Raw genomic sequence first — 26,250 nt, 5'->3', positions numbered from 1 at the left:
TTGTTCCAATGGCAGTCCCCTGACAGGTTGTTAGAACTTTGATGGGAAACAAGACAGCCAGCATAAACTGAGGATAAATGCTGTGATCTAATAGTATATTTAGCTGGATAACTATGAAAGCTGCACTTGATGGAGCTCTTGATGATGTCATGCAGCTATTAGAATTCCAGTTGCAAAAGCGGGTGTGTGTGTGTGTGTGGCAGAAAGAGAGAGAGAGAGTGAGAGAAAGAGAAAGAAAGAGGAGTGCGGGTGTTTGCATACTTTCAGATTTAATCAAGGGCAGGACAAACTGGCTCTAAAAATAATGAACCACCTTCAGGTTACTTAGTTTCTCAAATTTATCAGATTATCCACGATTATAGGATTCACTTGCTTTGGGATGACCACATTTTCAGCTGGTCCTTTTAAAAGCAGCCCAATACACAAACATGTAAGAAACCACGCTTTTGCTGATACAAAGTGTTAAAATGTGGAACTCTGCCTGGAAAGAGTGGAACAAAAAGTAAGTGTGGATAAGCCCTAAACTCTGGCATTGTGTGCCAACCTTCCCTCCCCACGTCCACAACATTTTTTAGAAAGGTTTCTTTATGGTACTAAAACCAGAAGTGTCTCTAACATACCTTCTTCCTTGGATAGGCAAAGATACCCAGGGTTGTACATGGGTAGATAGGAGAAAGGGGCAGAGATTTGTATTGCCATTATTACTTTTTACGGTCAGGGGAGGACTTCCTTCTTTTGCTTCCTTATTAAAATCCCGGACTGACTAAACTGAGCTCACTCTCAAGAATTGCCCTCCTCTGATCACTCTGTGTTCTTTAGACATGTGGACTGCTTTAATTTGATGCTCATAATCTGTGGATACCCAGTTTTGCATCAATTCTGAAGAAAGGAAGGAAGGAAGGAAGGAAAGAAGAAAGAAAGAAAGAAAGAAAGAAAGAAAGAAAGAAAGAAAGAAAGATTCTCAATGGGATCACCGGAACCAGGTAAGTTTCATTCTACTTCTTCCCTCTGTTGTAATGGTGATAACATTTTTTTTAAAGCATGGATCTTTTTTGACACTGCCTGTCCTCATCTGATTTACTGCCCCTTTTTTCAAACCCATGTGACTTTAACAAAAAAGACATATGAAAATATAAATATTCCTTACCATGGTAGCTTACATTGTTTTCCATGAGATGACTAAGTACTGTTGGTGCTGCAGTCCTGCAACTTTGTTTTTTTCTGTGCCTCCAACCGGCTTCTTAATGGAAAAGAAGCACAACTTTCCTCATCTCCAGCCAAGAAAATGTATGTATCTTTTAGTGTCTGCCTATCACAGGGGCTCTGCTAAAAACAACCGTGACAACTGTAAATGAATACAATTACTGTTATATACAGTACAGTAAATAACAGAGATTGCTATAGCATTGTGTAAACATTCCAGGAACTTGACAGTGTGGGGAAATCTTGCCTTTTTCTACATGTTTACCACATTGCTTTGTGTCAGCAACCTAGTGCTTCATGGCAGGCTTTGAGCTGGTTCATCTGAAGTCTGTGACACCCTCTGTGGAGTTGTGATCCACATGTAAGGGCATGATTGATGTCTATGTTTATTCTGGATTATTTATGAATCCAGAACTGGTGGAGGGCAGAAGTTGAGTGCTAAGAGTGGCCAGTTGAAAAAGAGGACAGGGGACTCTTGCACCTTTAATAGTTGTGTGGGAAAAGAGAATATCAGCATGTATAGCTTGGGCTAAAGATGTAACATCAAGTCTAAGTTGGTCTTTCGTTCAAAGGATGCTGAATTGTCTCTGCCATATGCAAAGCCTGGGCAAACTATCTGATTAGTAAGAGAGGAAAACGGGTTGGTAAATCATGCAAGAAGCAGGATAGGCTATGAAGGGATAAAATAGGAGGAAACTATATACAGTGGTACCTCGGGTTACAAATGCTTCAGGTTACAAACGCTTCAGGTTACAGACTCCGCTAACCCAAAAATAGTACCTTGGCTTAAGAACTTTGCTTCAGGATGAGAACAGAAATTGTGCAGCAGCAGCAGCGCGGCGGCAGTGGGAGGCCCCATTAGCTAAAGTGGTACCTCAGGTTAAGAACCGTTTCAGGTTAAGAACAGACCTCCAGAACGAATTAAGTTCTTAACCCGAGGTACAACTGTAATGGTTTTTGGAGAGCTATTACTGAACTTCAGCAAAGGTGCTACTGCACCACTGTCTGAATGAGAGCCTATAAACTGAAGTTGATACCACCCTAAAATGTATGGTTATATCAAGGGTGGTTTATAATTAAATAAATGCTGATGAATCACACAAAAGACAGGAAATTCCTCAGCAAGAAAGGGATGGGGGGGAACACAAATTTGCTTAAGACTTTCAGTTTGTAATTGGGGAACTCCCTGCCTTTGATATCAGGCTGGCACCTTCACAGTTCTCTCTCTGGCACATGCTAAAAATGTGCTTAGGCAAACCCTAGCCAGAGACATAGAATGCTGATGTGTGTTTTAATCTGGTTTTTAGCTTATTGTGGATTTTAATTATTTTTGGAAGTTTTAAATAGTCGTTTCTAACTGGGTTTTTATTTTAATGATAATTTCCCTGTTTTATTCTTTTTGTAAACCTCTTTGAGGTTTGTTTGGGTTTTTTTACAATCAAGAAATAAAATAATTTTGTGAAATAAATAAAAATGAATAAGGTATTTGTATAAGTGCAAATTTAGAAATAATTACTATAGTTTAATTAGTAATGGGGAAGACTGTGACCCCTCCATTTTTCTGCACTTAACTTTTTTTGTCTCTGAATGCCATGTACCAAATATTCAGGGCTAGCCCTACCATTAGGCAGAGTGAGGCAGCTGCCTCAGTCAGCTGATTTGGGGCATCATGGAAAGGCAGCAGACGGTTAGTCTTTTATTTTTATTGTAAAAGTAAAGGGAAAGTTTGAAAAAGTTTAGTACCTCCTGCAGTTTTGAGTCTGTGTACATACCAGGGATGCCATCTTCTAGGGGACAAGACCTTTGGGGCGTCCCAATAATTTTGGGGGAGGGGGCTGCCCTCACAACGTTCAAAAGGGATGGAGGAGGCCAAGCACAGAGCTGAATGCGGCATGGCTTCAGTGGCCAGTTCCTTCTCCTCCTCCTTCTGCCATGGACAGGAAGCAGCCCCTGGGCGCTGAGGAGGAAGAGAAGAGCTGCCAGTCATTGGAGCCACACTGCCTCTGCGTTCAGCTCTGCCTCTGGCTCCTCCGACATCCCAACATCACATGTGCAACGCCACACACCATGTGACCTCAAAACACCCCCCCCCCATTCTCCCTTGGAAGCTGGCACCTCTAATACACGCCATACATTCAAAACCCAGTCAAAGCACATGACTTCCCCAAAGAATCCTGGGAACTGTAGTTTGTTGAGGGTGCTGTGAAATGTAGCTCTGTGATGGGTAAGCTACAGTATCCAGGATTCTTAGGGGGAAGCAATGTGCTTTAAACTTAAGCTATGCATGCAGTCTTTGATGCTGAGAGGAATTTAGATTTCCAGGCATCGTCATAGTCCATATATAAGTAAATGCATGCAGGGATTTGTTTGTTTTGCCATGATACATAATCTACCAACACCTGCAAAAGCAACATTCAAATTTCCTCATTTAACATTTGCCCATACATTTTATTTTTTGTCCTGAAGAAATTAGCAGGGCCATAGCTCAATGGTAGAGCATCTTCTTTGCATGCAGAAGGTTGCAGATTCATAGGAATACAGGCAGCTGCTTTATTTTGTCAGCAATTTTAAGAAGTTTCTTGGAATGGTGCAAGAATGACTGGAAATCTACTCATTTTAAAGTAGTTTTTGTTTTTTTGTTCATTCATTTATTCATTAAATTTGTCAGTCTTGCCCAGGGCAACCCAAAGCACAACCAACAAATATACAACAAATCTCACATGGATACATTAAAACAAAGAGGAAAGAGAAATACATTCAAAAGCATCTCACCCACTTCTAAAAGGCCACAGATAGTTAAAGGTCAAAGGACTGGTTACAGAGGAAAGTTTTTGCCTGGTGCCTAAAAATATATAATGATGTCGCCGGATAAGCCTCCCTGGGAAGAGCATTCCACAAACAGGGAGCCATTGCAGAAAAGGCCCACTCTTCTGTGCTGCCCTCCAGACCTCTTCTGGAGAAGGCGCACGGAGATTGGCCTCCGATGATGAGTTTAAGCCTAGATCCAGCACAAGATAAGTGCAAGCCCTGTGTCAGGGTAGGGGTGTTTTTTTCCATCTTAGATCTGGCAGTAAGACCTGCTGGTATGTATCCCTAGCTGAATATGCAAATGAGATTTCGCCTCATGGAGCAGTGAAAAAGGGAGTGAGGACTCACTAGACTGGTTTCTCCAGATTGTTCAGTCTCATCAGAAAACAGAACTTTGGCTTGTATGCATCTGAGCGGCAAGCAGAGCATCTCATCTGGCTGCGCAGGAGCTCAGCTTGGAAAGCACATGCAGGACAGATAGACGGCATGGGTAAGATTGTGGTAGGATATTGACATTTGCCAAAGTATTTTCTAGCATAGAACTGACTTTAGAAACATCAGCATTGTTACAGCGTCACCTGCAAATCTATTGTATGCTTCTCTGAACCTGTGAGTTATGAATTATTTCCTGTTTCTGTTTAATGCAATTCTGCGTGTCTCTCTTCTCAGCAGAACTGGCATCCGTAAACACAACTTCATAAAAGCAGTGGTCCCAGAATGACAGAGAGCTTCTGCCTCAAGTTTCTTTTACCGCACAGCTCCAAGAGATAGGCTGTTGGGTGTATAATAGCTGTGACAGGCACTGCAGGCATTCATGCAGGTAGCAGCTCCTATAGAGTCGCTGTAGCGTCGCTTTTTCCTCCAAGAGCATGGTTGCACTTGTATGGGCCTGTCCCTTGAGAACATGGATGAGAAGACTGCAAGCCGAGTCACTGAGCCAAACGGGGCTGTGAGCTTGAGTCCCAATGGTGGCGACTCATTGGTACAGTGTAGTGGTTTGTGTTGTAATCTGAACCTCAACATACCTGGGAGTAAGCACCATTGAATTTGGACTGGAATTGTACCGTTAGACAGAATCCCCTCGTTCAATTTTCACCTTTGTCAGATATCCTTAGGGCAAAACCACTGTTATCTCAGGAGTAGGTAAGAGTTATAATATAATGATGGGACAGTGCTGCCTTGTGATGGAATTAGACAAAGAGGATATAGTCATGATGGCATTATATGAGTGAGAAAGGACCATTCATCTTCTTTTCTTCTTTGGCGATCACTCATAGCCGAGTAAGATTGTCTTCCATAAACACAGTTTTAACAATGAGTCCATAAGTGACTATGGAGGCCAATTCTGGACCCACACATCCTTCCACAGTGGGGACATTGGTTCCCGGGCAGGAGTTGATCACAGTGTGGATTTGCCAGGTGTGCCTTCCTCTTAGCACATTTCTTCCTTGTGTTCTGAGTTCAAGCGTCTTCAAAGTCCATGACACCTTTGGTAAAGGCTGTTCTCTAGCTGGAGAACTCGCAGGCCAGCGTTTCCCAGTTGTCAGTGTTTATACTACATTTTTTTAGATTTGCCTTAAGACAGTCTTTAAACCTCTTTTGTTGACCACCAGCATTACGCTTTCCATTTTTAAGTTCGGAATAGAGTAGTTGCTTTGGAAGACGATCATCAAGTATCCACACAACATGACCAGTCCAACGAAGTTGATGTTGAAGAATCATTGCTTCAACACTGGTGATCTTTGCTTTATCCAGTACACTGATCATCACCTTGTCATGGTGAGTGGGCTTGCACGTTCCTATGACCCTTGAGAAGGACCATAGCTCAGTAGTAGAGCATCTGCCTTGCATGCGGAACATCCCAGGTTCAATCCCTGGCACCTCCAGGTAGGACTGGGAATATCTACTGCCTGGAGAGACACTGGCAGTCAGTGTGGGCAATACTGAGTTAGATGGGTCAGAAGTCCGACTCAGCATATGGCAGCTTCCTGTATTACCTCCAGGATCAGAATCGGCATGCATCTGAATGCCAGTCACTGAGAACAACAGCCGGAGAGGGATATTGTCCTTGCATCCTACTTGTGGGCTTCCCAGAGGAATCTGGTTGGATCCTGTGGGAAGCAGCTTGCTGGATTGGATTGTCTTTTGAGTCTGATCCACCAGGGCTCTTCTAATGGTTACCTTGTTGCAAGTGGCTCCACCCCCCCTTTCAAATCATTGGCTGTGGCTGCTGGCAGGGTCAGTGAAATTTGCAGTGTAATGATATTACGTCATCAGGTAAGTGCTCTTAGATGTAACGGTGAGTGTGGAGAGGTTTCAGCAGCATCATGGACAATATAGGGCTCCCATCTCAGTCCCATCATTTGCAGTGTGAGAAGAATAATACTGGCCTTCCTTGCAAAGTTTTTTTGAGGACTACTCAAAGCACTTCAAATGTGTTGCAAAATGCTAAGTATTATTTTCACTGATTATCATAATAATGCTGTATCATTTCAGTCACTAAGCAAGTCTCTCTTTAAGATTCTCTTCTTCTTTTAATGCCTGCTACAAGCTCCCTCTCTTTTCCTTGGGCTCTTCACAGACGGTGAAATCAGAAGGAAACCAAGATATGGCGCCACTAATTCACTGGTACCGAATAATCAGCAGGAGGCTGGAGATCAAACCTACTTGGATGAAAAGATTGCCATTCCAGATGTTGCAGGAGTAAGTGGGGTTGGAGAAGGAATTTGACTTTGTTTGTATTTTAATGAGAAATGTCCCAATTTTCATGCAAACCGAAACACAGCCACCCCTTTGAAATTCACACTTCTAATTTCTCCAGCCAACATGTACAAACATGCATATATTAGGTGGAAGTATATGCAGAATGCATATATTAGTGAAAATAACATACGCAAATGCATTCTCTGGGGGAAATGGCTTGCAGAAATGTGTGTATTAGTCAAAACTGCATGCAAAATGTGTGTTTATTAGGTGAAATTTGCATTAAAGTGCTGGTGAATTTTCATGAAGATTTTAAAAAACAGCGCCTTCCCCCCACTGGAAATTTCTGGGAAAATGTGGACAGCTGACTTTAAGACTGGAAAAATCAGGAGCTAAGGGAAGCTGAAATTGAGAGATTCATCCATCCTGACGAGTGGAGTAAATCATTGGTCAGATGGTTAACACATGGCTCGTTCTCTTGGGGCTGGACTGTTGGCCTGATATGGAGAACTGAGAGCGATAGATGGATCCTTTTAATAAATATCAATGCCGTGTAAAATGGTCTAGTGCAGCGGTTTTCAACCAGTGTGCTGTGGCACCCTGGGGTGCTTTGAATGATGGTTAGGGTTGCAGCGGGCAACACTGACCTCTGTCCCTCTTTCATTCCCTCCCTTCCTCTGATGCCGTCTTGCATCTCTGCCTCCCAAAGGCTTGTGCAGCTGTTTGTTGCAGCAGCCTTGGCTACAAGCTCTGCAGGCAAATGGTGCCTCTGGGGCTGGTCAGGGAGCACTAGTTGCCAGGAGCTGAGGCAGCCTCAGAGTAAGCAGGCAGGCAGGCCGGCAGGTAGGCAGGCAAGGGAGCCCAGCCAGCCATTCCACCAGCCCTTGCTGTTGGGAATGGACACACAAGTCCCAGGCCCTGTGGGGCAGTGTGAGAAGACACCCCTCTCTTTGGGGCTGTGGGGGGCCAGCTCAGAGACCAGGGTGGTGGCGGCGACTGCCTCTTCTCTGAAGAGAAGAGGAGGCTGAGGGAACACTCCAGAAGGGAGGGTGTTTGAAAAGGGGTGAGAGCCTGTCAGCTCTGCAGGCAAGGGGTGACATAACTGGGCACCTGAGCCCCACAGGGGTGCCGCAGGAAAAATGTAGCTGGTCAAAGGAGCCATGGACTCAAAATGGTTGAAAACATCTGGTCTAGTGTGTTCATGTGGAGTGTGGGTGTCTCTGTGAGTTCATTGGCCTGTTCCATGCAGACAGCACCAGCAGAGTTTCAAGGGATCCTGTGAGCATCTCTATTGCTTTCCTGCCATTTTGTATTTTCTCTGATGTGGTTTCCTCCTTCTGGGCTGAGCACACATTGGAGACAGTGGACATTCAACTGGCAAGGTATCTCCAATCCTGGCATAATGTGGATATAGGATAGTGGAAGTTTGCTTTGCCCGTCATCTGATGTCGGTATACTCTTCCACTCCATTGCTGGAGCATGCATCTTCCATGATGATTTTTTAAAAAGCATGGTAAATGGCTATTCCCCTGCTGTAAGGCTACTCTCCTACCATGGTGGGGGAAGAGGATAGAGGGCTACTGGAACTGAATGAATTGCTGAAGGAATAGAAAGAGGAGTCATTATCTGGGGTGAACAGTAGGACATTTCAGTTCCTTTCTCACACTGAGGAAGTGGTTTTGCAACAAGTGTTTAGTTCCAATGCAATCATGTGTTTTAACATGTGTACCTTAACAAGGGTTAAGCAAGACAGAATTTCTGTGACGTTATCAGCCAGCTCCCCTAAGAGTGATTGTTCAGCAGGAATGTGTGTGGCATTGCAACCTTACAGCTCAATTGTGCAATCATCACAGATGAACTATGGCACCCAATTCTGCATATGATTGCAACCATTACCATGCAATCCTTTGCATCTTCACTCAAAAGTAAGTCCCATTAAGTTTACTCCTCAATGGGGTTTACTCCTCGGAAAGAGGCTACAAGATTGCAGCCTCAGTTCTCCAACCTTAATTCAGCCTCATTTAACAGGTTGTTTGAGAAGAACAGAGCTTCCATATTTACAAAAACTAAACAGAAATGCTGAGTACAGCTTATTCCAAAATGTTACTTTCAGAAAGAATTGTGTGGATTTTATCTATTTGCACCATAGAATATATTATTATTTGTTTATCTTACCTCCAGGTTTTGCTTTCTAACTTTTTTTTATAAATGTCTGATTAATTTACTTTTTTTAAAAAAAAAAAAAGCAAGCTCAGAGGTCGGGGCTCATGTTGACTCAGAGCATGGTCCATGTGTGCCCCTTGTGCCCCCCTACCAGTGGCCCTGCCCTGCTCTGGCTGGCTGGTTGAAAGCAATGGTGTCTATGGTACTTGCTCTCCTAAACTGTGTGAAAAATAGCAGCATTCAGAGCAGCTGCCCCTAAATAAAGACCATCAGAATGAAGAGCTAAGTGTGAATCAGTGTAGTAGAGCTAAGATGACCTCCAATCTCTCTCTCTTCTCTCCAGTCCCTTTTCATTGACTGTGCTACACCTTTTCCTTCCCAGTATGGTTTCAGTTTTAGGAAGCTCTGGGCATTCACCGGGCCTGGCTTCCTCATGAGCATTGCCTTCCTGGACCCAGGAAACATTGAATCAGACTTGCAGTGTGGAGCTGTTGCCGGCTTTCAGGTGAGCGCAGGAGAGAGCAGGCATTTGTTGTAGGGTGTGCCTGGACACTATAAGGCCCATGGACTTCACACACCCATCTCCTTGTCTTCTTGGGGTTCTGCTGGGGCAATTCTAAGTACTCAGTGTTTGCAGCCTTTTCCCACCCCATTTTAGGAACATCATCGCTCAGCCAAGAGTGGGGGTGGGATAGGACCTGCACTGCTGCAATCTGCAATGGTCCTCTTCTTGGTTCAGCAGGGGTTAGTAGAGTTGGCACTATTCCATCCACCCCATGCTGCATGGCCAACTAGCATCTGAGTATTATCCACCACTGAATTATAAGCCTGAGGCTAAGCAAAAGCTTTGAGGTTGGGCTTGTGCTCTTGCTGTATTGCTGCAGAAGCCCCCAAATACCTAGTGACGCCATGTGCCCTTGCTCCCTGCACAGCTGCTCTGGGTTCTGCTCTGGTCCACAATCCTGGGCTTGCTCTGCCAAAGACTGGCCATCCGGCTCGGGGTCGTTACAGGCAAAGATTTGGGAGAGATATGCCATTTCTACTATCCCAAGGTGAGTATGAATGGAGAATCAGGCTGTGAACTGCATGATTAGGTACTAAACACTGGCTACGGCATCCCCCTTTCCTGTGAGTTGGTGGAAGGGACTCTGGTCTGCCATGCCACTGTGGTTAAAGGCATAACTAAATCTCCTCCATTTCTCTGATTACCTCAAAGTCAAGAATGAATGAATGAATGAATGAATGAATGAATGAATGAAATATCCAGTATGAATTAGCTAGCAAGGAAGGAAGGGCTTTGTGAATTGAACCCCGCAGCCCAACCATTTCTCAATCTGAACATGGAATCAGCTTTACCTCTATCTGAAGGCATGCTCTGATTGAGGGCTGTCTGATTTTAAAGATGCCAATTTCTGCACTGAAAAGGGTTGAACAAGTGGTACGATATCGAGTGGTGTACATGCCACATGTGAAGCTTCTGGAGTTGTGATCATTGTTAGAGGCATAGGGAGCTTCTGCTTAAACCTGGCCATAGAGCAGTTTGGGGGTACCAGCTCCTGTCCATGATGTATCTGACAGACTCCCATTCTGTTTGGTGCAGGTTCCTCGTGTGCTGCTCTGGATCATGATAGAAATTGCCATCATTGGCTCTGACATGCAGGAAGTGATAGGCACAGCCATTGCCTTCAACCTTCTGTCAGCTGGACGGTAAATTCCCCATTCTTCTGTGGCCATGTGTGAGTGGGCAGGTCTCCAAGATGTTGCTGACCATTTTTGCACCACAACCATATTGCACTGGGTTAAGCAATTAGATTCCTCAGACTAGAAGATGCTGGCAGATATTGAAATACAACACAATGAGAACAGTTTTGACTTTTCTCTTATTCTTTTTACATCAGGTATAATCTTTCCCCAGTTAATAGTGAACACTCTCCCTCATAAACTGGTTGGGATAAGCTACTAATACTGCAGATGCCTGCTTCCTCTGTTGCAAACTGATTATTAGATGTCTCTCTGAGCCGTTAAAGGAAAATTATAGAAACAAGGGATCCTATAAAGCAAGGTTTCCCAAACTTGAGTTTCCAGCTGTTTTTGGACTACATTTCCCATCACCTCTGACCACTGGTCCTGCTAGCTAGGGATGATGGGAATTGTAGTCCCAAAACAGCTGGAGACCCATGTTTGGGAAACCCTGCTGTAAAGCTATAATGACCTTGAATAAGGGATAATCCTTGGGGGAAAGCAAATAACTCAGTGAAACAGCTCATGCTCTGCATGTGAAAAGTCCCAGGTTTGACCATTGGCATCACCAAGGCTTCTTCAGAGAGCCAGTGGCAGTCAGTGCAGACCAACCTTTCCCAACATGGTACCCTATAGATGTTTTGGACTACAAATCCCATCAACCCCAGATGACATGACTAAAGCTCAGGGATGATAGGAGATGTAGTTCAAAACTACAGCAAGTCGAAGGAGAGCAGCAAGTCGAAGGCTTGTGTAGACAATAGAGAGATAGGTGGATCAACAATCTGGTTTCACAGCCTCCTATGGTCTCTTAAATGTAAGAATTTACTACAGGAAGCCTAGAAGCTTTTCTCTGCTCTTGGGATACTTTAGTAAGGTTGCCATCTCTTTTCTCGCAAAGCAGAACCTTTTAACAGGCGTGCATCTATTAGATTTCTGCCCATTGTAGAACTACTAACAATTAGAGAAGGCCCATCAGATAAGAAATGAATTGGTAACCCAGAGTCTGCCCCCCCCCCAAATCACAGGTCTCCTCTTCCCTTCAGACAGAGATATTGCTTGTGGCAGCAAGATGTTGAGTAGTCATTGTGCCCTAAAAAGCTAACCGTGTTTAGGGGAAAGAGGGCTTAGTGTCCCCTCTCCCTCTATCAGGTTGGTAACTTCTGGTTTTCCTTTGCAGTATCCCTTTGTGGGGTGGAGTCCTGATCACCATTGTGGACACTTTCTTCTTCCTCTTCTTAGATAAATATGGTATGTATCCTGTACAGGGGGAAATAGTTGAATGTGTGACTCAGTCAGCTAGTGAAGTGTTTCAAAGGTTACAAGGGGATTTCTTGAGGAAATGTGCTTGTTGCATGACAAAGAGCACTCAAGCTAAAAGTTAATCATTTCTGAAGCAGGTTTGAATCCCAACACCTCCCCTAATGAGCTTGCTTTGGCCTCTTCTGTTCCTTCCCAGGTCTCAGAAAGCTGGAAGCCTTTTTTGGTCTCCTCATCACAATCATGGCACTGACATTTGGCTATGAGGTAAGCCCACACATCCCCCAGGCTCCACTGCAAACAATGCCTTCATCCACTCTCCTCCATTCTGGCCGGGCCCTGACCCTTTAGATCTGAGAAGAGCACTGCCAGGTCACCTCAGGGATCCATCTAACTCTCCCCAAACTGTTGCCCTCAAGATATTTTGAACTGCAGTTCCCATCAGTCCCAGCTACCAAGGCTATATTGGCTGGGGCTGATGGGAGTTGTAGTCCAAAACATCTCAAGACTGATCTAATTGGTGGTTTTGAAAAACTGGATTCCTCCAAGAAGCTCATAAGAACAATATGAAGGCAGCAACACCCACCCACACTGCAGCCAATATTATTTGGCCACAGTATTTGGTATTCTGAGGTACTCTAGTGTTGTCTCTGAATGTGGAGGTTCCAATTACCTTTCATGGCTACACAAACATTTACATAGTTATGCTCTATGGATTTGTCTAGTGCTATTTTTCTAGAAAAAGATGTACCAGAATGCAAATGAACACAATGGCGTCCACCTTAGAGTTCCAGCTGGAAAAAAGCCCTGGATTTGTTTAATAATTTTTAAAAAAATCAATCCAGGGTAATGAACACACCAACACTGAGTAGCAATGAATACCTAAGTTAATAGTACACTCAAACTACAAGTGTTGGAAAAGATTTTTGTGTGTACTCCGATATCCAAATAGCACTCAAACAGTGGAGCTAAGTTAAAACTGAGCATGTCTGCCTGGACTTTGCTCCGCATTCAAAAGGGATTTTCCCAGGAACCTTTGCATGGCTCTGCCCCCTCCTGTTCCTTGAGTGACTCCCATTTTAAACATGCAAAAATTACAGGCTGGAGTGTAAAAGGAAACCTAACCCCATTGCAAATAGGGATGAGAGGGTGAGATTTTCACACTTCCCGAAATAATACACAATCTGAAATACAGTACACTGATCCCTGGAAATTCGCACTTCTGTGAATTTTGCGGTGCCATTCTGCAACAAAACAATTACTTATAACAATGGGTGAAAATGTGCATATACTATGCATGTATTAGTGAAAATGAGCTACAAAAATATACTGGGTGAAATTGCTTGCAAAATTAAGTATATTGTGCAAAATTACAAATGAAAATTAGGAGAAGTGTACACTAAAACGCTGATAAATCTTCATGATGAACTTTAAAAATAATAATTGCAAATTGGTGCAGAAATGTGGTGAAATAAACAAGGCTGGGAAACAGAGAAAAACCGAAAGTGACAGATTTGTCCCACGCCTCATCAGCCTTGCTGTTTTAGCTTTGCAGACTGCCTTCAGAGCACATGGCCTGACCCTTCCTTCCTTTTCCCTTCTGTAGTACGTGGTAGTGCATCCAGACCAGGGAAAGGTGATGAAGGGGATGTTTCTCCCCATTTGCAAGGGCTGTGGACACAACGAACTTCTACAGGCTGTGGGACTGGTTGGAGCCATCATCATGCCCCATAACATCTACTTGCACTCCTCCCTCGTGAAGGTCAGTCATAGGAAACTCCTAGTCTTGGATAAGAAGGTTTCTTGGCTGTCTTCAGACCTGTCTTCTCATTCATTCATGGGGGAGGCATGTGCTCAGTCTCAACAAACATGTACTCCCAAACTCACAACAATGATTACAAATGCAGAGGAAGGGAGACCTTGCAGGGAAGAATTGACAAATGAGAAGAGAAAGTGGCCAGTCCTCCCCTTGGTCACCCATTCTTCCCTTGAAGGGCCTTCTGGTGGTTCCCTCACTGTGAGAAGTGAAGTTACAGGGAACCAGGCAGAGGGCCTTCTTGCCAGTGGCACCCTCTCTGTGGAATGACCTCCAAGCAGATGCCAAAGAGATAAAGAACTATATAAGTTTTTAGAAGGTATCTGAAAGCAGCTCTGTATTGCTATTTTTGGTGTTTGATGTTTGATTATGCTTTTATATGTGTTGAAAGGTACACAGAGTAGCTGGGGTGACCCAGCCAGATAGGTGGGGTATAAATAACAATGTTGCTGTTGCGGTGGTTGCTGCTGTTAAGGCTGTCCCCTCATCTAATTTTACTTGTAATTTGGTGCTTTTGCTGGGGGGAAAGGCTAAATATTACTATCTATAAAGGAACATTTGCAAGGAAGAATCAGTTGGTGGAGAAAAGATTAAACCCCCCCTTAACGTATGTGGAACTAGGTAAGAGAGTGGGGTAGCTGACAGAAAGTGTAACTCCACAGCACAGAGCAAAAGCACAGATTGAGAGGATCTGACTCAGCAAACAGCACAGACATAGAGCATGAGGAAGTCCATTTACTTGTTTCATAAAAGAAACAAGTTATAAGTTATAAGTGGTTGCAAACACTATTTCTAACATGGTGGCAGAGGTTTAGAAGTGGGTCCTGGCTGAAGCAGTGCAGCACAAATAAAACTGCAAGGACATTTGCGTCCCACTGGCCAAAGCTACTACAGTGGTAAATCAGGTTACATACGCTTCAGGTTACAGATGCTTCAGGTTACAGACTCTGCTAACCCAGAAATAGTGCTTCAGGTTAAGAACTTTGCTTCAGGATGAGAACAGAAATCATGCTCCGGCGGCACGGCAGCAGCAGGAGGCCCCATTAGCTAAAGTGGTGCTTCAGGTTAAGAACAGTTTCAGGTTAAGTACGGACCTCCGGAATGAATTAAGTACTTAACCTGAGGTACCACTGTAATCTATCCCAGCCATGGAAGCACAGGAGAGAAGAGTCTGAACTGTATCGACATCTTGCATTAGAAAGAAAGGGAGGGAAGGGAAAGAATTCTGTACAGACCTGCTGATCCTACCCTGCAAATGCTCTCCAATTAACTATGGAAGGGCTATTGCGGAAGAGCATCTTCCCAGATAAGGTTGGGAAAAGCTCCTGCCAGAAATCCTGTAGAGCTGCTGCCAGTCAGCGTGGACAGTACTGAGCTAGATGGAACAATGGTCTGACAAAGGCAGCTAGCTATGTTTCTAAGCATGAGATTGGAATCCTGTGTTTTCCTTGGAACATGTAGTACCTTAATTAGGTTTTGATTTAATTTTTTAAAATAATACTTTAGGGATGGTTTATTCCATTTCTTCTGTGTTGGAATAAATAACGGGCAATATTTTTAACCAGAACAAGCAAACAGTTGTTTCGAAAGCACCTTGCCTCCGCTGAAGGGAGGTCTTGAATGTTGCCCAATAAGGGAATTTTGAGCCAGCCCATAATAATGGAAAGGGGAAAATAAATGCCATCTGAAGGGAGGGTTCTCCTTATTTCTCTTATTAAGGTGAGTTCACAGCCTGAGGTTATATGACAGGAATTTAGGAAAAACCATCCATGCAGCCACAAGAACAGCCCCAGCCACAATGTTTCCTGGCTCCAGTACCTTTGGGAGTGGGGGGTTAAGGAGTACTCATGTGATAGAGCTATGAGACACTGTCTGCTTTCTCCACAGACCCGAGACATTGACCGCGCTGACAAAAAGGCAGTGAAGGAGGCCAACATGTACTTTCTGGTTGAGTCGACCATTGCTCTCTTCGTTTCCTTCCTCATAAACCTCTTCGTTATGTCTGTGTTTGGAGAGGCCTTCTTTCGTAAACAGAACCATGATGTGGTGAGTGACATAGCGTTGTGTTGCCCCCAGGCCCTGCTCACTTGAGAGTGGTTGGGACTTAAGGTCCCATAGTTCCTCCTCTATCACTTCAGAGTTCTTATTTCACTACATTATCCATGAGTGGGCGGCGTGTGGTTGGAAAGGAAGAGTGATGTTTCTTTTTAGACAGTCAGTGATTGGCCAACTTCTTCCTCTTTGCTCATTCCATCAAATTTCCAAGGGTGGAGCTGACTTTCTTAGCAGTGATACTACTATGGCGACAAATTAAGGCAGCAGTGGGAAACCTCTGAGCTGCAGACTGAACAAGGCTTGGCACAGGTCCCAATTTGGCCTGAGAGGCTATTCCACAAAAACCACAGCTGCCTAGTGTCAGGTGTGGGGCAGGTACAGACTGAGCTGCAAAGGAACAATTGGGAACTTAAGTGGAGTTTTTGATTGTTCCTTTGCACGTGGGGCTCCCTGTCAATGCTAGGAAACAACAGCACTAATAAGTTTCCTATTGGAAACTTCTTAGGGCAACCAAAGGGGCTTGCTTTCTCCATTTGGAGGAAACAGATGAGGTCTGTAAAAGGGTAGGAATGCCCCATTTGGACTGCCACTCTTCTCCTAATTGAGGCAGTGGCCTTGTGGCCCAGCTAGTCTCATTCGTGAGTGCCTGTGAGTACCAAAGTGCAAAATGAACACTGTCACTAAAAATGATGTGTGCCTTTATTTTAAGGGATATACACTTTGTATTACATGCAGCATAGGCCTAGTGTTTCCCCCTTGTGGACTTTCGATTTGGAAACTCCTGCTATGTACCAGCTGGGATTATTCTTCCAGAGTTAAGAGACCTCCCGGGTTGTGTGTCTGAGTTGTCATCTGCTCTGGGGCAGTGCATTCATTCAAGAAAGAGGGGAATAGCTGTGAATAAAGAGGGACAGGACCCAAGTGTTTAGCTGTTTAAGGCATATTTGGCTGCATACACACCATATATTTAAAGCACATTCCTCCTTCCTCCCAAAGAATCCTGGGAACTGTCATTTACCCCGCAGAGTTAAATTTCACAGTACACTTAACAAACTACACTTCCCATTACTGGTCTTTCAGGGGAGAGATGTGCTTTAAATTTATGGTGTATATGCAGCCATTCCTGGTGTCTGTGCTCTGAGGCATTCTTCCTTGTAGACTTGTCTCTATGGGCCATCAGCACGTGGGAATATTTTGCCCTGACCTTCTAGTGCAAAGGATGTGACCTTTCTGAGGCCCCAATGGATGTCCTTTAAAAAATTATCTTCATTTTATTCCGCCCATGTATTCCAGCATGAAACCTGTGCCAATGCCAGCATTTTCGCCAATGGCAGCCTCTTCCCAAACTTTCCTGACAACAATGAAACTGTCTCCGTGGACATCTTCCAGGGGGTAAGTTTTTGGCGGAATGATGCCCATTTCCCCAGCTTGAAAGAAGTAGACAGAAGATTAGCTTGCACATAAATATAGGAAAACGATGGTGTCTAGCTTTTAAGAGTATCAGTGCTTCACTTAGGGTAGCCACTTACCGCCATCCCAAAACAAGAAGGCAAACCAATGTGCATCAGATTTGCACATGCTATTTAATATATGTAGGTCCCAATGCAGAAATAATTACTATAATTTAGATGGAAATATGATGCATATCACTGCAGTGGGGAAGACTGGCCGGGTAACCTGTGCATCTGCCCAGCCTGTGGTCTGGCTGCTAAGTATGGATGAGCTGCTTCTAGGCCCCCTTTGCTGCTCTCCCATCTCAGCGTTCTTTACTGCACTTTAAACTGGACTTGGACTGGGCAGCCCTTCAGACAGAGAGCACCTTCCCAAAACAAAATGAACTGTCTCCCAAATAAAGAACGGTACTCTGTAATGTAGGACACCTGGTCACCCTGGCTTAACTATCTGCATCCCATTTATCCTGCCCAGGGACTCATCCTGGGATGCTACTTTGGCTCCATTGCTCTCTACATTTGGGCCATTGGGATCCTTGCCGCAGGCCAAAGTTCAACCATGACAGGGACATACGCCGGGCAGTTTGTGATGGAGGTGAGAAACATATGTGGGGCTGTCTTCTGTGGGGCTGGTTAATCCTGATTTTGATAGAACCTTGCAGGCAAGTTCAAAGGTGTGGCTCTGCTACGTGCTGCTCAAACGGAAAAAAGCGGTTGTCGATATTATTGTGGCGTGTGCTGAAAAATAAAAAGCAATAGTTATTGTTAGTATTATTCGTGTTGTTATTAGGATGGTGATGTGATGCAATCCTACAGCCAACACTTGGCTCACTTGGAAGCAGGGCTCCAGGAAGCAGTGTGAATGCTGCTTCCCTGATTTGGCGGGGTGGGGTGGCTTAAAGTCTCAGCTGATTGGCAGCACTGAAAAGCACCTGAAGTCCTGATGGTCATCACCTGATGTCATAGCGGCACCAGTTGATTGACAGGTGGGCAACCTTGCTCAACTGTCAAATTTGGCATGTGGGGGCTGGGGTGAGGATCTTGCTTGCTGGGCTTAGAGCAACATGAGTATTAGGCTGCAGTTCCACTGCTTAGTCCAAGAAGGTAACAAGCAATGATAAAGACAAGACTTCTCTGTGAACGTACAAAGTAACTTTTGCTCACCACGACTGACCACATCCTGTCAGTACAGTTTGCCTGCATCTGCCTTGTCAGGGGAGCCATTGTTGTGCAGGATCAAGACCCTCTGCTTGAGCAGCAAAGTTTTGAGCCGTAACTGATCCGTTTTTTGCTGTCCCACTATTCACGAAAGGCCAGAAACGCTATGTTTCCAAAAGGCTTTCTGTATGATGGTTAAGAAAATGTGCCTCTTTTGCAAGGCAGGGCAGGACCTTATTGCAAAACTGCAGTCTGTAAGTCAAGCCACAGCAGGCTGAAGGCATAGCTGCATTTTTATTGTGAAACAACCCACACTCATGTGGTAAATAGGTTGTGGGTCATGCACTCTATAGTTGTAGTGCTGACATCTAGCGGGAAGCTGCTCCACCTGCAAGTCTACCCATAGGAAGAGGCCTCCTGGATCCGATGGCTGAGGCTGTTTTGAGGCAGGTGGATCCTAGAGCTAGCCAGTTATAGTTTCACATTCTAAACCACAAGCAGAAGTGCAGCTGACTTCCAGTCATTTTTGACTTGATTTTTGACATTTGAGTTGACTTGATTTCATTTTTTTCTTTATGTACATACCAGTGGGTGTGACATACCTCCTCTCAGTGGGTCAGGACTTGAATCTGAAGCTCAGCACACATTCACGATGATCCAGTGAATGCCATTGGATGATCCTCCTTAATTTTTAATACCAGTCTCCTAATTTTTGCCAAGATGCCATAATTTTTAAATGAAAAAAGTTATAGTGATACACAACCATAAAACAATTTGTTTAAACAGAATGTTCCTTACAAAAAAATAATCAGCAGCATTGCAGCATGATGGTTAATGGCAGTGAGCAAAAAGTGTTTTTTTTTTCAAAATCATTTTTAAAAGAGAACATTGTAGCAGAAGGGTGTTATAGTGCTATACATACCGGTAAATTTCATTATATAGTGGGAGAACATTTTATTCATAATTAAAATATATTTTTATATATAAAAAGGCAGGGTTGTAGAATGGTATGCACAGTGTCTGCTGAAGTGTGGTAAGTTCACTTTCCTGATATATCATGGCCTATTTTAAAATCTTGTCCTTTAAAAAAATATATCAAAGAGTCATGCTAAAGGCACTTGTAGACACTTTGCTACTCTTTTTTTTAAAAAAAGTGTATTTCTGTGATCTGAGAAAAGATGGGAAAACTACAGGGAAAATGCATGACAATGATTGGATCACAGTGTTGTGTGGATGAGTGGACAAAGCATGGCAATTCCACACTAAATGCCTGGACTGGAAGCACCCCTAAGGTCCATCTAGTCCAGACTTCTGCATCCGCAATACCCAACCAGATGCCTCCAGGAAGCTCACTGCACAAGCAAGGCACGAAGCCAACAGTCTCTTTGTTCCCCAGGAACTGGTATTTAGAGGCATGCTGCTTCTTTTACATGGAGATTTGCCCATCACATCCACCATCATCTTCATCTATCATGTGATAGTTAATTTCTCCTAGTAACTGCTCTGGTCCAGCACAAATGTGTGGTTGCACTATGGGCACACCAGACAGAAGTGAGGAAATGCATTTCTTCCCTCAAGCTTAGAAATTCAGAAAGATAGCAGTGGGGGCCACCTGCCTCCATAGCTTAAAAAAATATTAGACCATGCTTTCAGAGTGCGGATGATTCAGTATACTAGTAACGTCAAGTTTTACAGTTACTGTTCAGGGGGTATGTTTGTTCAAAGGGAGGTCATCTTCCCCACTAGAGAGGCATGTAGAGACTGGAGCCGTTCCCCCTTGTTATTTCCTCAGCTCTTCATCTTTTTCTGGTGACTTAAATTGGCCGCCAGGTGGCAGCCTTTTTCAAGACCAATGTGTCAAGCAGAGGAGAGAGGATCTTTGATGAATAGCATGTGCTTCAATGGGTGATGGCGTGTTGACTTCTGTAAACTCAGGAGCTGCTTTTTTCCCTCCCTTCTCAGGGCTTCTTGAAGCTTCGCTGGTCTCGCTTTGCCCGGGTGGTCTTCACTCGCGCCTTCGCTATCCTTCCCACGGTCTTCGTTGCTGCTTTCAGGAGGATAGAAGATTTGACGAGCCTGAATGACGTTCTCAATGTGCTGCAGAGCATCCTGGTGAGAGGTCCGAAACACGCACACACTGCAGCCCTCTGTCAGCAGTGGGTTGCAGGAGACATGACCGGCTGCGGAGCCCCATGTCAATTGCCCATACCTCTCTTCCTTACTAGGACTGAAACTGCCATTAGGCAGTGAGGCAGGGGCCTCAGGAATCTGCCCTGTGAAACCCCCTCCATCTCTGTCATTCTGGAAATGTATTATTTCATACTGGCCTGTTGAGTAGCTCCTGTGCATGTAGAAGTGTCACAGGGAAAGGCAAGATACCTTCAGGTTCCAAGGGCTGACTAGTCTTTACAGCATGGTATGGTGGTTAGAATGTTGGACCAGGACCTGGGAGGCCAGAGTTCGAATCCCCACTCAGCCATGAAACTCATTGGTGATTTGGGGGCCTGTCACCGCCTCTCAGCCTAATCTACCTCACAAGGTTGTTGTGGGGATTAAATGAGGAGGGAGAGAACCACGTACGCCACCTTGGAGAAGAAGCTGGGATATTAATGGAATAAAATGAATAAACTATAGGACCGGCATGGGTTGGAAAGGAGTAGGAATGACCAAACAGGCAGCAAACATTTTTGTGGTCCTCGAGTGAAAATAAGTGGTGACAAAATAAGTGGCGAAGAAAGGAGAATGGACAACAGTATTCATTTTGAAAATATGCCTCCACACTCACCCCTGTGTCTCCTTCCGTTTCCAGCTACCTTTTGCTGTCATACCTGTTCTCACCTTCACCAGCATGCAGCCTCTCATGCAGGACTTCGTCAATGGGATGTAAGTTGCTCCATAGGGAAGCTCGTTTTGTGAGGAGTTATTTTCCTAAGGAAGGATGCGTATGCTCCCATTGCCAATGTTTGATTTGGAACATTCTTGGTACAGTGGTACCTCTGGTTAAGTACTTAATTCGTTCCGGAGGTCCGTTCTTAACCTGAAACTGTTCTTAACCTGAAGCACCACTTTAACTAATGGGGCCTCCTGCTGCTGGCACACCGCTGGAGCCCGATTTCTGTTCTTATCCTGAAGCAAAGTTCTTAACCTGAAGCACTATTTCTGGGTTAGTGGAGTGTGTAACCTGAAGAGTATGTAACCTGAAGCGTATGTAACCCGAGGTACCACTGTACATGCAATGCGCTCTACAATATCCATGCCTTGATTTTGCTGCATCTGCCACCCAGGGCACTTCCAGACTAATGTTGATTAGGATTCAATGTCATACTGGCAAATGAGGTCAGTTATACAGTCATACCTTGGGTTAAATATGCTTCGAGTTGAGAGCGTTCGAGTTGCGCTCCTCGGCAACCCGGAAGTAACGGAGCGTGTTACTTCCGGGTTTCGCCGCTTGCGCATGTGCAGACGTTCAAAATGACGTCACGCGCATGCACAGAAGCGGTGAAAAGCGCCGCACACGTGTGCAGACGCGCCATCGCTAGTTATGTTTACCTCTAGATGTGAACGGGGCTCCGGAACGGATCCCGTTTGTATCTAGAGGTACCACTGTATTTGCCTGGAAGGTCTTGCACAACAAACCTGATTCCCCCAAAAGACAGTTTTTGCAGTAAGGAAAGTGAGGAGCAAACATACTGGAAAGTGGCATCAGGACCCTCCCAGGTGTCCTTTTCATTGTGCATAGATGATGATTTGTGCTCATGATGCTATCGGGGTGGTCACACAATCCGGCTTTCAATCTTATTTGTGCCTGCAAATGTTTTGGCACAAGTCATACTGCTGCTGCTTCACTCAGTGCCTACTCTGTAACTTTCCGATGAACTCCTGTAACTTTTCATATGAGAAATGTTCTTCCTGGGAGGATCCTGCTTTTGTTGTGCTACAGCCCCTCCACAGAGCAATGGGGATCCCTTGGAAACACTTAGCCCTCTCACATTTGTGTGCCAGTCCATCAGCAGTAGTTATTTATCTCCCTTTGGATACCATTTTGAGTGGCCCTTCCTACTGGAAGCTTCTCTCCCCTGCTTGTCCCCTAAAATCTGACCTGTTGCGGTTAGTAGATTTAAACCAGAGTCTTTGAGTCAGACGCTACATGGTGGTAGAAGATTATGTCATAAATTGTTACACAAATACAGACTTTGGGGGAGGGGAAGGGTTATATCCAAATAAACTGTTGCACGAGTAGAAAGACTTCTGATAATGCAGTAGAATGTCACCTCCCACACACTGTAGACCCCCCCCCCTCTCTGGGGATTCCCTAACCTCCCAGAGCAGATTTTGAGGAGGTTGGGAATAAGATAGAGGGAAAATCCCACTGCATGGTCAGAAGTCGTCATATTTTCTTTGTTTGTTTATACATGTGTATTTGGGTTCAACCCAAATTGTCCATGTTTTGTGAATGACTTTGAATACAACTTATTTGTGGGAAATGTGGTTTATAAATACATACATATATACATACATACATGCATGCATGCATACATACATACATACATACTATAAAAACCTACACAAGCAGAGGGAGGACTGCAACACTCCTCATATTCATTTAGTTCTTTAAACAGGACCATCTGCCCCCAGACAATGATTGGGGCAGATGTGGATGTAAAAATCTGTGGATTGACCACCAGGATTGTTCCATCTTGATAGTCATGATCTTGAATATTCTTCTTCTTTTTTAACTCCCTCTCCCTCTCTGGTCTTCTTAGCATTAGCAAGATCATTATGATCCTCATCACTGGACTGATCTGTGCAATCAACCTGTACTTTGTGGTGACAGCTATAATGGGCCTGAATCATCTGGCATACTACATCGTCATATCATTGGCGCTAGCTGCATACGTGGCCTTCGTCTGCTACCTGGTATGAAGATCATAGATAAAACGGGGCACCATCTGTAGGGCTGGGCTGGAGGCCCCTCCCAAATTACGACTGATGATACAAGGACTAGTAGATCATTGATCTGATAAGGTTGCTCCTCATTCTTAGCTTTAAAGGGGAAGAAACTGAAAACAATTGAAGAAAAATCCCCAAAGAGGATATTCATCATTTCCCATATCCTAGCCCTAGGATTATATTGCAAGCTTGTTATGAGGAACACCTGCAGAACTAGGTCTGGGCTAGATCCTTATCTCCCCCACCCCACGCATGGGTGGGTGGGGCTGCCTGTCAACTGACATCATAGTGACACTGTGTGACCCATTTTTGCCTGCCCATGGTGCTTTGCAAGCCCTGACGATCCACTGAATATCATAGAAAATGCTGTTTCCCTTTTTCCTGACAATAACCATCAACGGTGTAGCCACATGAGGGTTGGGAAGGTATTTATAAAGCATAGCGCTGCCATAGCATCCGGTGCACAGACCATTAGCCCCTGGATAGTGAAGGGGCACCCCTTGAAGTGAGTGTCTCCCGAAGGACAGTGAGGAACCACTGCTGGATGACTTAACAGAGTCATTAAAAAACATGGGGGGTCTGTTTGAGGCAGATCAGGGAGAATGGTTGGGCTGTTATTGCAGGTAGGAGGGAAATCTTTGGTATGGTTGTGAAGACCCCAAGTTTGATGCTAGATCCTCGTCTTGCTCTTTCTCCATTCTAGATTTGGACGTGTCTCATCTCACATGGAGCTCGTTTCCTGGCCCGTGGGCCCCACACTCGATTCAGTTATGGGCTGCAGTGATAGGCCATCCCTCTCTCACACACGCCAGAGGCTGCTAAATCTTCCTCCTCCTTCCTGGACTGAAAGCAGCTGCCCCTCTGGATCTGCTGAAAGGCAGAGGCTCCAGGACACTGGTGTCCACCAGCAAGAGATGGACTTAAGCACTGGTAGCTGGCAATCCACGGTGGAGCACCTGCTTTGCGTGCAGAAGTTTCCAGGGTTCATATCCGGTATCCTGCAAGGAATCTTCAGACTCTGTGAAAGAGCTGTGGTCAGTGCCCCCATGTAGGTGGGCCTGGACTTCACAGGCCATCGTCCAGATTCAGCACAAGATGGTTGTTTGTATTTTAGCTGGAATAAACTCTCTTGGGAAGACAGTCCAACGAATAAACTCTTCTGTTGGCTCCCTATGCTACCCCCTACTCCAAGCTACATATAGTGATGGGAGCAGGGAGATGCTGTGGCACTGACCTCCAACAGGGGCATCACTGCTGCTTACTGAGACAGTAAGCACCAGCTGCAAGGTGGTGGTGGCATCGGGCCCGGTTGGCGTGCGCACCTTGCCCCAACCTCACTGCCCCACTCCGGCATTGCCATAAGAACATGAGAAGAGCCCAGCGGGATCCAGCCAGTGGCCCATCTGGTCCAGCATCCTGCTCTCTCCGTGGCCAGCCAGATACCCAGGGAAAGCCCACACCTGAGCGCAACAGCATTCTTCCCCCCTGCAGTTTCCGGCAACGTCCGTTCAGTAGTGTTCCTCCTCTGAAAGTGTCCCAGCAAGGACACTGCCAGGAAGTTGGGCCCTGCCCCTACTTGCCGGCTGCTCCTGCACAGTGGCCTATTCAACTTTCTTTGAAGGAGCAGCTGATGCAGCCACAACCCTCCTTGCAGGGTTTTTGAGGCCTCTTGCCCTTCGTGGGCTGCCGCGTTAAGTCTGCCATAGCAAGCAAAAGCAGTCTTTGTGGCACCTCTAACAAATGCCATTTGGTGTTTGATAAAGGTGCCACAAGACTGTGTTATTTTTGCATCATGCAATGGCAGCAGGACACAGGTAGGTTGCCGATGGTGTTACAGAAGAGAGGAAATGGGGAATTAGACACAAAACGTTGTTGTTTGGGCAAAAGCTGAACGTTTCATGGCCTGAAAAGCAGAATTACTAGGTTGAAAGACTGGTGGATTTCGTGTGCCTTTAATAATTGCACGGAAGAGGAAAATCTGGCAAAGTACAAGTTGTCATCGTCCTAGGATACAAAAAACTACACTTGCTGAAATTATCTGTACGGCTGTTAAAGGTCCCTTTGCACATTTGTGAGAGAGCAGAATGCCAGCACCTACAGTTGTCACCAAAAGTTGGATTGCCAGCTTTTATACTTTGCTCTGGTGCCTCTAACAGCAGCTTTATGAGCAGATATTAGTAGGTGGTAGATTTTATCTCCTACTGCAAATAACTTTCACCTGCTGATTTTGACTGACAGAGGCATAAGAGCCAATTAAATTTGGGGGAGGGGTCTAGGCAGATAGTTGTCCCTTTGATACCTGCTGAAGACAACTGCCGTTCACCAGAAGGTTTGCCTATAGCAGTCTTCCCCAAAGGCTGTGGTGGCTGGTGGCTGGTGGGAGTTGTGGTCCAAAACATCTGGAGGGCACCAGGTTGGGGAAGGCTGATTTAAAGAGCCTAAGCATATTCATGTTTCCCTGCACTTCTGGTTTTATCTCTGGGCTGGTGAACTGATTACATCTCGTCTTCGGTTCTGTTAACTGCCTCACTCTTTAACTGATGGGTGAAGTAATGGAAATAAATATGACCATTTCAGTGTAAGAAGGATTTTGTAGCTGCTTAGGGCGGGGGGTGAGTTTCTTCTTAAACTAAAGAAGATAAATAAATAGTTGGTTGTTTGGAGGAAAAGACAATAAAATGCTTTGCTCATACCAAAAGAGATTGGATTGTGTATTTTGTGCTAATGGGTCTGCTGAAAACAACTGCATAAATGAAACATTCAGAGGGAGCACCCTTTAATTAAAGTCAAATTAAAGATTGGTTATAAATTCTACGGAAAGTTCCAGTATACTAAGTGCCTTGTAGTTACTTCCCTTCATCTTTACAACAGGTTAAGTAAATACAGTGGTGCCTTGGTTCTCAAATTTAATCCGTTCCAGAAGTCTGGTCGAAAACCAAAGCG

General features: G+C 44.8%; 1 protein-coding gene across 2 annotated transcripts; it reads left to right on the top strand.

The window, feature by feature from the left end:
* The first annotated feature begins 295 nt into the window (after window positions 1-295).
* Window positions 296-24,447, top strand: SLC11A1 (solute carrier family 11 member 1). Of its 2 annotated transcripts, none has more exons than XM_053402168.1 (15): window positions 296-983; window positions 6,593-6,714; window positions 9,260-9,382; window positions 9,810-9,929; window positions 10,478-10,584; window positions 11,798-11,868; window positions 12,077-12,144; window positions 13,484-13,639; window positions 15,581-15,739; window positions 17,042-17,140; window positions 17,675-17,794; window positions 20,320-20,469; window positions 21,167-21,240; window positions 23,121-23,274; window positions 24,011-24,447. In XM_053402168.1, exons 1-15 carry the CDS (start codon window positions 965-967, stop codon window positions 24,089-24,091), a joined length of 1,623 nt encoding a protein of 540 aa, XP_053258143.1. In that variant the 5' UTR covers window positions 296-964; the 3' UTR covers window positions 24,092-24,447. The 2 variants fall into 2 exon arrangements, with proteins under 2 accessions (XP_053258143.1, XP_053258153.1); XM_053402178.1 differs by lacking the exon at window positions 296-983 and adding an exon at window positions 4,380-4,501.
* Window positions 24,448-26,250: the final 1,803 nt, after the last annotated feature.

Source organism: Podarcis raffonei, chromosome 1 (assembly GCF_027172205.1).
Source record: "Podarcis raffonei isolate rPodRaf1 chromosome 1, rPodRaf1.pri, whole genome shotgun sequence".
NCBI classification, from domain to species: Eukaryota; Metazoa; Chordata; class Lepidosauria; order Squamata; family Lacertidae; genus Podarcis; species Podarcis raffonei.
Note: the sequence above shows the minus strand (reverse complement) of the source record. Positions and strands in the feature narration are given on the sequence as shown.